This window comes from Dendronephthya gigantea, unplaced genomic scaffold (assembly GCF_004324835.1).
Source record: "Dendronephthya gigantea isolate DGI-Jeju-01 unplaced genomic scaffold, DenGig_1.0 000088F, whole genome shotgun sequence".
Lineage (NCBI taxonomy): Eukaryota > Metazoa > Cnidaria > Anthozoa > Malacalcyonacea > Nephtheidae > Dendronephthya > Dendronephthya gigantea.
This window is the reverse complement of record NW_021163098.1, coordinates 1,009,324-1,024,748: the sequence shown is the minus strand read 5'-3', so window position 1 is coordinate 1,024,748 and position 15,425 is coordinate 1,009,324. Positions and strand designations below refer to the sequence as shown.

At 35.5% G+C, this 15,425-nt stretch overlaps 1 protein-coding gene across 1 annotated transcript in view; it reads left to right on the top strand.

The window, feature by feature from the left end:
* LOC114533262 overlaps positions 1-15,425 on the top strand; it is a 62,616-nt gene that overhangs the window by 36,391 nt on the left and 10,800 nt on the right. Inside the window, exons 22-43 of the mRNA XM_028554764.1 lie at positions 369-485; positions 799-1,183; positions 1,588-1,955; positions 2,564-2,683; positions 3,853-3,969; positions 4,796-5,165; positions 5,373-5,743; positions 6,050-6,172; positions 6,980-7,105; positions 7,410-7,532; positions 8,068-8,190; positions 8,274-8,390; positions 8,636-8,755; positions 8,950-9,072; positions 9,623-9,745; positions 10,336-10,455; positions 10,709-10,834; positions 11,257-11,379; positions 11,790-11,906; positions 13,191-13,316; positions 14,623-14,742; positions 14,947-15,072. Of these exons, the coding sequence (XP_028410565.1) occupies positions 369-485; positions 799-1,183; positions 1,588-1,955; positions 2,564-2,683; positions 3,853-3,969; positions 4,796-5,165; positions 5,373-5,743; positions 6,050-6,172; positions 6,980-7,105; positions 7,410-7,532; positions 8,068-8,190; positions 8,274-8,390; positions 8,636-8,755; positions 8,950-9,072; positions 9,623-9,745; positions 10,336-10,455; positions 10,709-10,834; positions 11,257-11,379; positions 11,790-11,906; positions 13,191-13,316; positions 14,623-14,742; positions 14,947-15,072 (3,684 nt within the window). The remainder of the gene's footprint in view (positions 1-368; positions 486-798; positions 1,184-1,587; positions 1,956-2,563; positions 2,684-3,852; positions 3,970-4,795; positions 5,166-5,372; positions 5,744-6,049; positions 6,173-6,979; positions 7,106-7,409; positions 7,533-8,067; positions 8,191-8,273; positions 8,391-8,635; positions 8,756-8,949; positions 9,073-9,622; positions 9,746-10,335; positions 10,456-10,708; positions 10,835-11,256; positions 11,380-11,789; positions 11,907-13,190; positions 13,317-14,622; positions 14,743-14,946; positions 15,073-15,425) is intronic.

Sequence of the window (15,425 nt, the reverse complement as noted above, 5' to 3'; positions counted from 1 at the left end):
TGTGTTATATAACCTTTGTATTTGATAATTTTTTATGACATATTTATTTTTGGTATATATATAATTTTTTTTGGAAAAGGTATTGCGTAGTTCTCGTCCATTACTGCGGTCGCGGCATATGTCTTTAAACTGTATAATTGACAAGTAGTGGCAAGAAAAACACGATAATTGGGGGGGATTCGTATATTCATCTTAACACACTGTAAAGGCAATCTATTTGAAAAGAAATTGGCCATGCACAACATGAATAGACATATGTGAATATTTCCTCCCCCCCCCTATAAAAATATTATCCTACTTCCTATGCCACAGTTTGCTAGCGTTTTAATGTTTCTGTCTGATAACTCTTATCCTAATGTTTCCCACAGGTACCCCGTGTGCCAGCGCTCCATGCTTCAATGGTGGTTCGTGCAAAAATCTTGATGGAGGTGCATTCGAATGCAGCTGTCCATTTGGATTTTTAGGACAGCGGTGTGAATTAGAAGGTATTTGAATATTCGACCTTTTTCTCTCTTACACGTTTCTCTTAAGCCTACTTTCTATATAATTGTACTTGTCGTGACTGACATGTGAGTGCAGAGCTTACCTCCGTGGAGGCTTCGGTGTAACAAGTATTAAAATGAGAAGTGGGCGGACGAAAGGAATCTTCTGAAATTGCCAAAATATTATTTTACAAGTATTTGGCTGCACATAATAATGCCAGAGTTGCGGATTTGCTGAAATGTTTTATTGTAAATCGTGTCGTATATGATTGCCGTATATGGGGCTACTAACAGTTATACGAAATCTTCTATTCAGATCTTTGTCAAGTACCAATTCTCTATTACGCCAGTGATTCTGCTGTATATTCTTACAACACATTGACCAACAAAGTTATGTCAATTATGCAATCTTCTGATACTCGACTGGTCTACGATAAACATAGCCGTCGAGTATTAGTTTACAATGCTAGCGAGGCTATATACATGGTCAGTTTGGATGGTTCTCATGTCAAAACTCTGGCAGCAGATGAAGAATTTATTGAACGTTTTACATACGATGGTCGTCGTAATGTGATATATTATCTCCATAATCAAGCAGATACTATCCATATGTTAAATCTGACGAATATGCAAGATGACGAAGTTGTTGCCCTCTCTGGGTATTCGAGCATCAGAGATCTCGACTTTGATGCAGTGAAAGAGTAAGTGAATAATATTCTGCCGATATTTTTACTTGCTAATCCAACTTGAAATTAATGCATGTCGTACCTCTAAAATGAATTAAATATTTTGACAGTTCTTAGTCTAATACTCTAGTACGTTTGCATGGTGACATGGAATAAGTAAAGTAGCCTATGGGTACACCACATAAGTAATAATACTGCAAAGCTTCCTGTCCGTTATTGCACTTTTGAATCATAAACGGACCGAAAGCTTTGCAGTATTAAATACTTACGTGGTGTACCTTCCTATAAGCTAATTTTATTAATTCCTTGCTTGTTTGAACTTTGCTCTTCTAATATAGCTTTAGGGTCAAAGAGATCATTTAGTAATGATCTTAATATCCCCACGCATACAGATTTTTATACATTCTTTTCTTTTTAAGTCAACTTGTTATTGTGACTTCAACCAATACATCCCTTGTGCTTTACGACTATGATATGGGCTCAGTTCGTGTAATTGGCTACGATCATGGTGCTGGTCAATCGCTCTTTGTTTACGACGGAACGATATATTGGATAATCTACGATTCATTCACTAATACCTTCAGACTTCTATGCACGTCTTTTGCCGGCGTCACAAGAGATCTTGGTATCACCTACAATACAGAAATTCATGTGGTGGTAAACCGTCAATACTTTTATGTATTGGTTACCGATAACGATCGCATAGACGTTTACTCCAAAACAACATCGCTGAAACTCCGCGAAGTCCAATTAGTTGCAGATGTCAAGGAGCTGATCCTTGCATTTGGTATGTAAATGCCAGTTATAAAATGGAAACCTAATGCTTTTATCCCCCAAAATTAAAGTTTGTTCAGCAAATATACACCCATTCGCGTACCTGGAGGCTACCAGGGTGTCAAGTTTAATTTAGGGACCCCCATTTCAGCCTATTTCTAGTCGAGTAAAAGGGGCCTCAAAAAGCTGGTTCACCGGTTTTCACTGTGGCTGCGTTACGCCACTGTATTTACCGTCAATATTTAACACCTGAATCATCATGTTGTCAATTTTTTAAAACAAGCAAACCGTGCGCAATGAGATTTACTAACACCTCTCCATAGAGAAAACGCCCTGATAAGTAAGTTGCTGCATGGCAATGCATTTGTTGATTATTGCAAGGAAAACAGGACCGTGCTGTCCATAGTTGGTCCTAACCGGTTACCTAGGGGTGAGTCACGGCAATAAAATTTCAAGAATTTTAAACAACGGCTGCCAGTTTTGAAATTATCCTGACATTTTTACATCAGTTTTACTTCGGGTTATTTCCTTACAGCATAGTCCAGCATGTCTGTCATGCGGTGCAGGTCGCTATCTAAAATTTTTATTTTTTGGAAAATATCAGTCCGCTTTTCAATCTAGATGTTGATGAATGTTGCTCCAATAACACATGTCATATGAACGCCACGTGTTCAAATACTCCAGGAAGCTTTGTGTGCACTTGCAATGAAGGTTTTGAGGCGGTGGGAGATGTTTGCGAAGGTATGTATATACACAGTATGTTATCTTAAGGTGGCTCCGTTCAGTTTCTAAAAATTATTTCAAATACACAAATTCAAAGGGAATTTAAGCATCTAAATGTTTGGCTTGACTAGCATTTAAAACCTGGATTTGGTGGCTCGGCAGGAAGAAATTATGGATGGCATATTTTTCCCTATTAAACGTTTCATAGTGTGTAATTTTCCTGGTGCTAATTCTTGAGTACGGAAAACAGTATTAGCCACCACATTCTACCAGTGGGGAGGAGTCTGTTCTAGCCAGTTAGGAAAATCCCTTTTGCGTAAAATTTCAATTTATGGAAATTGTTAAAGCACAAAACGCTGTTGAACATCTGTATTTTTAAACACGTTGTAAATAACAGGAAATTGATAATTATAGAAATTAGTATAAAGGAACAGTAGAAGAAGGAAAATAGAAGTGATAAAAAAGGCGAATTGAAAGAAATGCATGTATTTGATTTTTTCTGTCGTTTTTGTTTTTTTTCCGGCTTCTTTTGTTAATTTCACTTTTTACTGTGCGTTAATTAGTTCTCTGTTGGAAAGTGGAAACCTCCACCTTTGTCCAAAAGCCACAATGGCTAGAAATAACACAAGGGATATGTAATGAACTAGGACAAAGCTGCACTGTCAAGAGTTTCGAAGACAAGAATACTTTCCCATAATATATTCCTATCAAGCCACCTTTTCAGGAACATTCCAAAAACGAAAAGATTTCCAGCACTTTCGTCTAGCAACTTTTGTTGCATGTAGCACGATATACATTTCAAAATGCCCGGAAATAATGAAGCTTTTAATTTCTATCAAACATATAACCATTTATAAGGTGAACGTTTGATGACAAAAGAGATTAGGGGGTCAGTGAACTCGCTCGTCTTTTAAGGGCGATCTTTATAATTATGGCACTCTTTTTGAAACGTACTGTTGTTACAGCAACGGTTACTAGGTACAAGTTATGCATAGCTTTTTGTTCTTACTTTGTCTCTCATATGGTATTTAAAACTCTAATATTCAACTCAATCATTTAGTAGGCATCTAGCCTACTTTCATTGTGCATTCAACAATATAAAAAAACTGTAGAGAGTCACCTTTATCACCTATAATATAATTTAATTTTATCAGTAATGCTTTATTTATATCTAATTATTTATTCAGATATCAACGAATGTAATCGTTCTTACTGCCATCCGAATGCCGATTGTGTGAACAATATGGGATCATTTACCTGTAGTTGTTGGTCTGGATACAAAGGAGACGGGTTGAACTGCACAGGTATTTTTTTATTTTGATGTCAAAACAACTCTGCTGATTTAAATTAAAATTTTTGAGTTTAATCTATTAAAATTATTAGCAGCGCAAGTCTTGTAATGTATAAACCCTGGCTTGATCAGGGATGTAAACCCTTGTTTTTTCTTTGATAAAATAAAATACCTTTGCCGCATTGTCTGATAAATAGCCTTTGTCTCCAGACAATTACTATTCCAAATTGTTGTCCTTCTTCTCAAATTGTTGTCGTAATTTTTTTTTCAAATTGTTGTCGTAATTTTTTTTTCAAATTCTTGTCGTAATTTTTATTTCAAATTGTTTCGTAATTCATTTTCCGTATTTTTTTTTTCAAATTCTTGTCGTAATTTTTATTTCAAATTGTTTCGTAATTCATTTTTCCAATTGTTGTCGTGATTTTTTTTCAAATTGTTGTCGTAATTTTTATTTCAAATTCTTGTCGTAATTTTTATTTTAAATTGTATTTCAAATTCTTGCCGTAATTTTTATTTCAAATTGTTTCGTGATTCATTTTTCCAATTGTTGTCGTGATTTTTTTTCAAATTGTTGTCGTAATTTTTATTTCAAATTCTTGTCGTAATTTTTATTTTAAATTGTATTTCAAATTCTTGTCGTAATTTTTATTTCAAATTGTTTCGTAATTCATTTTTCAAATTGTTGTCGTGATTTTTTTTCAAATTGTTGTCGTAATTTTTATTTCAAATTCTTGTCGTAATTTTTATTTTAAATTGTATTTAAAATTCTTGTCGTAATTTTTATTTCAAATTGTTTCGTAATTCATTTTTCTAATTGTTGTCGTAATAATTTTTTTCAGAAACCTGTGAAGATGAAATGCTATTCTATTCGACGGACTCAGAGATCATCTCACATTACCCAGCCTGTAACATCTCAGCCTCTGATAGTAAATTAAGTTATGACAAACACAACAGAAGAATATTGTATTATGTTGACTCTGGAAATATCTTATACAGTGCCGATCTGAACTGCTCGGAATCGAAAGTTGTAACTCATAATGTTCGCGTTGTAAACTATGCATACGATGGCGTGAACGGTATTCTGTACTACGTCCATCAATATACCCCTTTTATCCACTCACTTAATGTCAGCAGCGGAGATGACAAGTCTATTCAAGAGTTGAGTTCCTTCACTGGAGTCAAGGAGATGGAAATGGACATAAAACATGGGTAAGTGTATATGCAACTTTTAGGTTTCGCATCGTATCGAAAAAGAGTATTACTAATCAATTGGGTGCACTTCCTTCGTCTTATGTAAACAATAAATGTCGAAGGTTTTCAGGAGAGAAGAAGGTGGCCTGGGGGGCTGGTTCTTTTTCATTTTCATTCCAAGTCATTTTGAGACGTTTATGACACTGATTATTTCTATTTTTCTAGGTACCTGATAATTGCGAGATCATCGAAGCCTCCTATCGCTTTCTTTGATACCCAATCATCAACAACAAAAGAAATAGACTACGATGGTTCGGCCCAAGCGTTGTCCGTTGATCAAGATAACAAAGCTGTGTATTGGGACAATTTTGATGAAGATAAAGAAACGCACAATCTGATGAGAACATACTACACTGAGCAAACACAGAATCTTAACATCAGCTATAACGGAGAAATTGAATTAGCACAAGACTATAGGTATCTCTACGTGTTGTATAAAGAAGGTAAAACTATCGACAAGTACGACAAACGAACGTGGATGAAGTTAAATAGTACTCAAACTAATGATGGCCCACAGAAAGTGATTGTAGCATTTGGTAAGTATATCCTCTATCCTCTATTACTATCACAGAAATAAAGTTTATTCAACTTTATTTTAACTTTATTTATTCAAATAAAGTTTAGGTGATTCTTCGTAAAAACAGCATGTGCAGCTAGATTATTATTGGAAAAGTGTTAGGACAGACGAAATGAAAAATCTTCCGACTTTATAATTCTGTTTAAGTTAAACGAAGATCGATACCTGCTGAGTGTTTGCAGAACCTCGTCCTTTCTAAAATGACGTCTTAACTAACGTGAATTTTATAGCTACTATTCTTACTATCTACTTCTCTACTTTCTAGACTACGACGAATGTTGTGCAGAAACGTTCTGCCCGAGGGAAAACGCGATATGTACGAACAAGCCAAGTAGTTTTGAATGCATGTGCGAAAAAGGATATCTTCATAATGGCAGTTATTGTCATGGTGAGTAACAAAAACACGACATATTATGTTCTTTATAAAGACATTAGGGAACATATGAAAATTTCTCCAAACATGCAGGAGGATCTCGTGATACTTGCTATTTTGTTATTGTGTGCAATAAGCAAAAAATTCAGATTTAATACAGTCATACATGCATGCAGAAAAAATGTTCATGGTTTAATCTGTTGTCGTCGCAATAACCTCCACACGTTGATCATAAAAGGCGGAGCTCACGAGGTTTTCCATTGAGATCGAAAAAAATGCTATCTGTTTACATTTGTCCATAAACCACTTCCCGGTTTTCTGTAAGTGCATAATAGAGAGGTTAAGATGTTCCGGTATACGGGTACGGGTAACCTTATTTTGTTCAATGAATTTCGTTCAACGAAGATTACCTCGACAATTCTTTTCCAGTAGACTTTAGCCTCTTGAGGCGAGCATGAATTGTATCATGAAACGTGCAAACAACAAGAAATTCTAATGAACAAAATATGGCTACCCGTACCTGTATACCGAAACCGGGTATCTCAACCTCTCCAATGTAATAAACAAACGATAACATGTACAAGTTTGCAATTTTGACAGGGGTTCTTTCAAAATGATAACCATGAGAGAGTGAAGAATTTGTGTTGAGAGAATACAATTATTGTGCACTATTTTCAAAAGTTCTTTGTTTCTCTTTTTTGTCATTGCCATCCCCTTATGAGGACGGTCATATGCAAATAAGTTGTGAAAGCCCTGAATTTTGGCGTTGTTAAACATAAACATAAAACTATATCGATGTCAAGCTGTTGTTCATGTATTTAGATATTGACGAATGTGATATGGATAACAACTGCAGTGTCAACGCAACTTGCACCAACACTGATGGATATTATAATTGCACTTGTATGGAAGGAACTGAAGGAGAACCACTTAACAGCGTATGCACAGGTAGTTAACCTGGAAACTCAAAATTTCTGGCGTAATTTTCGCTACGTTCCGCTCTGTGAGGCTATATTACTCTAGTTAGTCATCAAGAGTGTTTCACCAGAGAAAAAAGTTATTCTTTACCATTTTCTTAGATAATCATACCATTTCCATTAGTGATATGTTAGCTGTAAATCCCCAGAGATATAAATAATTAATGTATCACTGTACCTACCCCACTTATGTGCGCGATATAAATGGCATTTTTTTATCAATTTGCTGTATTTAAAATTTATTTCCATTTTCCCCCTTTTTTTTTCTTTACAAGATATTAACGAGTGTGAATCAGGTGCTAGTTTATGCCATGCCAATGCTACATGCAGCAACTCTTACGGATCATATAGCTGTGAATGTATCGAAGGTTACACTGGTGATGGAGTGAATTGCACAGGTAAAATAACTCCACTATTGATTCTCTTGCAGGGGAGTTGTATAAAAGCCTAGTTAACTTTTAGGTGTAGTTAAGGATAGAATTAGGCCAATCTGACTTATGTATTTCTGAGTTAACAAGGACTTAACTATGGAAAATGTAATGACCCCAGGAGTGAAAACCTATTATCATCATATTATTTGTATCAGTTTGTCATGGAAACCTCGTTCAATTAATCAAATTTTCTTCCATTCAACTAAACAGTATACGAGTATAATTCTGATCTCGACCTAATCAATCAAAACCAAACTTATTCAAACTCAAATTCAACTGACTGGAATCAAAACTTGCCTATAAGCATGACTTAAATTGATATTATAGATAGTTTTATAAATTAACTACGAACGCCCAGTTCCAATACTTTCGGACTCTTTAGACGTCATGAGACCCTTTTACTCTTGTCCCATATTTTAAAATCAACAGAGGAGTTTGGCCGTTACGATAAGTAAAAAGAGCCTTATAACTTAGATCCAAGTCTTTTTTATGTTTGTTTCAGACATCATTGATTGTACGTCTGACGATTATCCATGTCACGAAAATGCCACTTGTGAAGATGTACCAGGATCGTTTGAATGTGAATGTATGGACGGTTTTACAGGCAACGGGACCTATTGTGATGGTATGAATAGATAGTCTTACAGCATTTAGTTATTGATATATGAAGAATGATGTTGATATGAAAACATTGTCTCTGTTCTACAGATATCATTGAATGTGAAGCTAATCCTTGTCACGTCAATGCTACCTGTGAGAATACTATTGGATCGTATATTTGTCGTTGTGTTTTTTGGTACAAAGGTGACGGTGTCACCTGTGATGGTAAGAGCCTATGAAATATGATTTCTGGTTTTGATTTTGGTTTTGAGCACGGCTTTTCGTTTCAAACTAGAGGCTGTACATATGACCCCGCATAGACGATCAAATTTCTGACCGAGATACTTGAATCTGTATTGCCGCAAAGCATATTTATTTAAAAATGTGTGCATGATTTGCGCAACATTTCAATGATCAAGGATAACCTTTTTCAATTTATTGAACAAATATTTCTCAATTTTTTTTAATAGCGTTTCTCGAATGCACAGATGACAGTGTGTGCGATGTAAATGCAACATGCAATAATGTCACTGGGCGTCCTGTGTGCACATGCAATGATGGCTTTATCGGAAATGGAAGCATATGCCAAGGTAAAGATGAACAAGATTTCCTTGTGTTTTAAGCTCTCGCAATTTCACTTTGCACGAAAATATTCCACTAACCAGAGTGATAACCTACTAAGTATGACGTATGTACCCCAACTCTTCTCCGTACGTCCGCAAGACCGTATTCCTCGCAATATTTATGTATACATTTACAACGATATTCCACAATCTTTTTGTAGACCGAAATGAATGTAATGCAACAATGTATCCTTGCGACGAATATGCAATTTGCAACAACACAATTGGATCGTTTGAATGTGTATGCAAAAAAGGCTTCACCGGGAATGAAACATTCTGCGAAGGTAGGTTTGAATCTTTCATGCATTTTTAAAAAAACAATGTTTTTAAAAAACCAGGGAGATGTTTGGGATCTATATACACCAGTCGATAGCTGGATGCGCTTGAACGTTACACTTTACCAATCTATTATTAGATGACAGGCTATGTATTTAAAACCAGTGGCGGATCCTGGATCAATTGTAGAATAACTTGCTACAGCTCTAATTTACAATCATATTCGTAGATTTTTATGTAAAATATTCTTTCGAAATATTTCTTTTTGACAGCATGCATAAAATTTCTACGCCTACGCCGTTTTCTACACCTCCGAGAACAGGCGTGACTCATTAGAAAAAGAAAACTGGCTTTTCATTTAAAAACAAAGAGGAAAATTTTATAGGTTTCGCTAGCCTTTTTTTTATTTTACTACCTTTCTTGTTGTGATTGGACCTGCAATGATGTTCCTAGTTATTTCCTATACCGAATGACTGTTGGCTTCTCTGTGAAGCAAAATTCTCTCTCTTTCTTCTCTTTTTCGAAAATGTTGTTGAGAATGTATTATAAATTTTTCAGATCTTAATGAATGTGATCTGGAAACGGATGATTGCGATGGCAATGCTACGTGTACAAATACAAAGGGTGGTTACAATTGTAGCTGCTATGATGGTTTTACTGGTGATGGATATGAATGTCAAGGTAACTTACAGTATTAGCCGACAATGTTATTAGCAGGGGCAAGGAGCCGGAGCGGAGGGGTGTGACATAAAATTTGAAAACTTTTCTCACTTCTCGGCATCACAGCTGTCATTCAGATGTCATTAGGTTTCTAAAATTTAATTAATTATATATTGATCAGTTTATATATCCAAAGATATAAAAAAACCTAGTATGGAAAAGTTAGACATTTCTCATCATGGAAGTTGGTCGGTATCATATGAACAGACCCCAATCCTACTAGCTTATTCACCACGCCTCTGGGTATAACAGAGATTTAATTTCTCGCTTTCATTACCACCGCTTCTACATTTCGTTCAATATCTGCGAGGTTAACAGTCTATATATAGATTGAGAGACCAATATAATAGAGTCTTAGTTATAGAGTTTTACAGTAGTAGGGACACCAAATAATAGACGCTTCACGTTATATGTGAAACAAAATAACACATATTTCATCTTCACTAATGCAAAGATTAATCAATGCATTGTAATGGTAGTATCCTAAATCCCGTCACAATAATCAGAAAAAGATGAACAGTTGATTGCATTTCTTTCCGCCTTTCTTTCAGATATCAATGAATGTAGTGAACAGAATGATTGCCATCGAAATGCAACTTGTGTAAATACTATTGGTTCGTACAACTGCTCCTGTGATGATGGTTTTGAAGGGAATGGCACATACTGTAAAGGTACTGCTGAAATAGTGACGTTACATTATAGTGTGCACATAAGACGAAATTGCCGCTCTTCTGTGCCTCACAGATTACCACAAAAATCGTTTCCGTTTCACAGAAAACGATTTTAATGACTATAGCGGTTTTTAAATAATATTAATTAAAACACGCATTTTAATTTGTTTGTACAACCGAATGCTTTAATGATGTTACCATAGAATAATAAACAGTGATCTTAAAATAGTTAATTATTCATTTTCTCGAGCAGATGTAGACGAGTGTTCCTCTTACAATCTGAATGACTGTCACATGAACGCCACTTGCAACAACACTTATGGATCTTTTGCATGCTACTGCAAAGAAGGTTTCAATGGAAACGGAACAAATTGTAACGGTAAGAGATCAGTAACTGCCATTGAGGAACTTTCTTTTGAAAAACGTCGTTGGGGATGACAGTCCAGGCTTCACATTATATCTGGGATCTCTTTTGTGGCAACTTTCCGTGTGAAAACTGCCACAGGTCTTTAGATATCACTGGATGAATCAAACTGAGCAGAGGCATCGTAAAATGTCAGCCCCAGCTCCCAACCTTGTCCGACGTAATCATACACCATGCAGCCACCTTATTAACACCAACTATTAATTCGATTTCCCTACAAAGATGACTCTTTTATGAAATTATAAAATTAGGGTCACACAGGGTCACCAAAATGATAATTTTTTTGTCCCTTAAAACCTATTTAAGACCACATGGGAAAAGAAAAAGAAAATGTCGCGAATATATGCTAATTATCATTGTTGTATTTATGATTTTAGACACAGACGAGTGCCACTCTGATGAGGATGATTGTGATGATTTTGCCACATGTCATAACTCTGTTGGATCCTATAATTGTTCGTGTAATGAAGGATATTCCGGTGACGGCTTTGACTGTCAAGGTGAGACCACTGTTTGGCTCATTCCCTCGACAGGCAGATTTTTCCGAAACAGATTTGTTTATTGTGAAATTAGTTTCCAAAAATATTTTAGTAGATCGAAAAAGAAGGTAAAAAAATGCTTTTACGCATGCATGCTTTAAAACGGTTTGAGAAAAACTATTAAATAATTTCCTGTGCCGCTTTTGCCCATATTATTAAGGCAACTCTGTGTATAGCATGGTTCAATTGACAGATGTTTGGAGTTTTATCATGCTCTCCTTATGCTATATCGGTATAGTTCTAATAGAAAAACCCGTTAAATATCGCGTTATGCTCATTGTTTAAATCAATCATTCCCCTAAATTATTGTCACACGAGTGCTAAGAAATGCTCGTTCAATTCAAATTATATTTACCGCTGTTCAACCTTAGACATAGATGAATGCAGCCTTGGTTATTGCCACAGCAATGCCTCGTGCAACAACACGGCTGGTTCCTTCTCCTGTGCGTGCAATGAAGGTTTTACTGGAAATGGCACATATTGTGAAGGTAAACGAAAGCAAAATAATTTACTACACCGTCTCTTACTCATAACGATAAAACGAGGTATCATTTGTGTGAAGTATGAATGTAGGCGGATTTAACAGCGAATTGCATTAAGCACATATTGAATTCCAAAATTAGAATATGCATAACCATTCTTTATCGTCTAAAGGCATTCAACGTCAAGCAATAAACGTACAATAGCATAAATATGCTGGTCATTGAAATCTAGAGATTATATATACATCTTAGTTTAAAATCATTCTTTCTAATCAAATCGTTGTTCAACAATAGAATTCATATCAAATTCATTTAACACAAATATCTTTTCAAGTAAACACTACAAAATATGGCAAAATATTAAGCAGTAAAAGTCATGAGTAATAAACGGTGTATAATTTACCAGTGGAATTATTATAATTTAATATCCGGGATATTGGAAAAATTGGAAATTGCTGAAGATATACGAATGAATTGGGAATTGCTGAAGATACAAATAATTATACTAATGCAGAAATACGACTCCTTCAAGTTCAAAAAAACTCAAATTGATCCACGCACAATTCATTTTTACATTTAAGGGTTAGAGACTGTTGTGAGTGTTTTGTTGACAAATAAACGCACGCGCTGACCATACAATGAACGAGAAACTTCAATATTGCACGAGGCCGTAGGCCGAGTGCAATATTGACATTTCGAGTTCATTGTATGGTCAGCAAGTGCGTTTATTTGTAAACAAAACACGAACATAAAGTCTCTAACACTTTTAATATACAATCTGAGTTCATTGATTGCTGCATTGAAGATTTAAGCTTCGCTGCAGGCTGTCATTTTTGAATAAACCACGATTTTCTTGGGTTATTGCGAATAAACCACGATTTTCGTGGGTTATTGCGAATAAACCACGATTTTCATGATCTGTCGCCAGGCAACAAGAAACCACGTGATTGATTTTGACCAATCGCGTGAGTAGATTTAGGCCAATGCACGAAGATTGTATATTAACTACTAATATAGCACATTTTATATCTATAACACAAATATAAAATCAACCCAAAATAACCAAATCCTTTTATTTAAAACATTATTATTTTTTTTCAGTAATTGATTCTTCAACTCTAAATTATTAGAGAACGCAAATTAGCCTACGGGAATACATCAGTTGTCTTCCCGCCGTTCTAAAAACCATTAGACTGATGCAATGCATAATTAAACTGGAGTATTAATCGGTGCATAACGTGTCCTTTATACCCAGTTGGTAATAGAATATTTATATTTTTTATTTACCAGAGATCGATGAATGTTCTGAGAAAACTCACAATTGCCATGATAATGCGACTTGTGTTAACGAACCAGCTGGGTCATTCACCTGTAATTGTAAGCCGGGTTTCGCTGGAAATGGCACTTATTGTGAGAGTAAGTTTTTTTATTTGAAAAGGCTAAGTCGACTAAATAACATGGGTGGCGCCAAAAATTCCCCGACACAGAGGCTAAGGTCCCCGACTCGGGGGGCTAGAAGGCAGAAGCTGGTCTTCTAAATGCTGAGTGCTGACTGCCGAAGGCTTCAATCCAAAAACAACTATCGAAATTCAAATTATATCTGTTGTTCATTCACCGACGAATTGACAAGAGGGCTATAGTTCCTCGACAGAGTGGAGGGGGGGTTGTAGCCCGCTTGAACCCACCCCCCTAAATAATGCAGGATTGCTGAACTCAGAGGCTATATAAAAATCATACCATTGAATATTTCATATATTACATCTATTTATCGCTAAGAAATATGAACATAGATCGTGCATAATAATATAGTGTTCGTGGCCTTCTGGGGTTTGTGGTAAATCAAGCGACATACGGCTTTAAAATGTCCAAAAAATGTGACTATAGACATACTTTTAAAATTCCAGCTTTATTTTTACCGTCTATCCTGGAGATTGAAATTTCGATTTACACCCACATTTAATATCCCGTTATTCTATGTTATTATTAGCATATTTCCTTGCTGGGCATTGACTGAACAAAACAACGATAGTAACTAGTAACTGCAATGTAGTTCAACTACTATTTTATCCGGGATATTATTAAACTAACTACTGAGAATGTTTTTTATATTAATTTTTTGATTATTGACCATCAGGGGCCGGTTGTATGAAAGCCGGATAGCGCTATCCACCGGATAGTGATTTTTTCAACCGTTCTAAAAATGCTCGAAAAGCGATAAAATTTTAGCTTGAAAGCAACAATTATTAAAGAGGATCCTCGATTTAGGAATACTGAGATTTAATCAAAGTTGTGACAAATAACGGGCGATTTTGAAGCGATTGAAAAAACCACTATCCGGTGGATAGCGCTATCCAGCTTTCATACAACCGGCCCCTGATACGCAATTAAACCAAGGAAATAGACAGGGCCTTGCATAGTCAGAAGCTTAATTTTTGGGGTGCATGAATATTCGTCTTATTTCCGACTGATTTCTCTCGATAGCGATTTTTCATGCGTTTTATTGTAAACATGAATACAGAAATATGCACCCCAGACCAATAAAGCGGTCAAACTACGTTCCTGGAAATGGAGTATAGTTTCAAACATTTGTTAATTATGATTTGCGTTCCAATTAATACTAGTTGAAAGCATACTAGGAGAGTCTCTATTTGTTTTTAAATATCGTAACAAATGTTCACAATGAAATTTGTTACCTATTAACTGTGCTATAATTCTGTCGTAGATTTTAATGAATGTAAACATACTCATAATTGTCATGACAACGCAACGTGTACTGACACGATTGGATCTTTCAACTGTACTTGTAAGGACGGATTTAACGGAGATGGTGTAGTTTGCACAGGTTGGTAGTTATTCGTTTCAAAGTAAAAGAGTATGTATAGTGTATACATTTGATGTCTCCCAGACTAAATAAACTATAGATGCAATGTGAAAAGAGGCAGAATGTGTATAGAGGCAGAATCATTTTCAATCCGATTCAAAACGTACCATTTAAATTCTTCATTTGCCGCAATTACTGTAGAAATAATATATATTTCATTTCTAGATATAAACGAATGTTCTGATGACACTGACAATTGCCATGATAATGCGACTTGTACAAATGAACCAGCTGGGTCGTTCACCTGTGTCTGTAAGGAAGGTTTCACTGGAAATGGCACTTATTGTGACAGTAAGAACATTTTGATATTAATTTTGAGAAGGCGAATTAAGTAGATATTAATACTGCAGTATTGCATGCTGTACTCAGAGGCTAGCTGCTCATACATTTCATAAATAATACACTTTATTGCTACAATATTGAACGTAGTTTTGTTGTACATAATAATTATAATGTCCCAGGAATGATCAAACCTGAGGTTTGTTTACACGATCCAATTTCGTTGGATCCATTTCACTTCTGATGGATGATTTACGGTCTTTTCTTATCAGCGAAACACAACATTTCATAATTGGATCCGACAAAACGTAACCATGAATTAACGGACCTTTAAAGCGTCGAAATATTCATCAAAACGTATACTT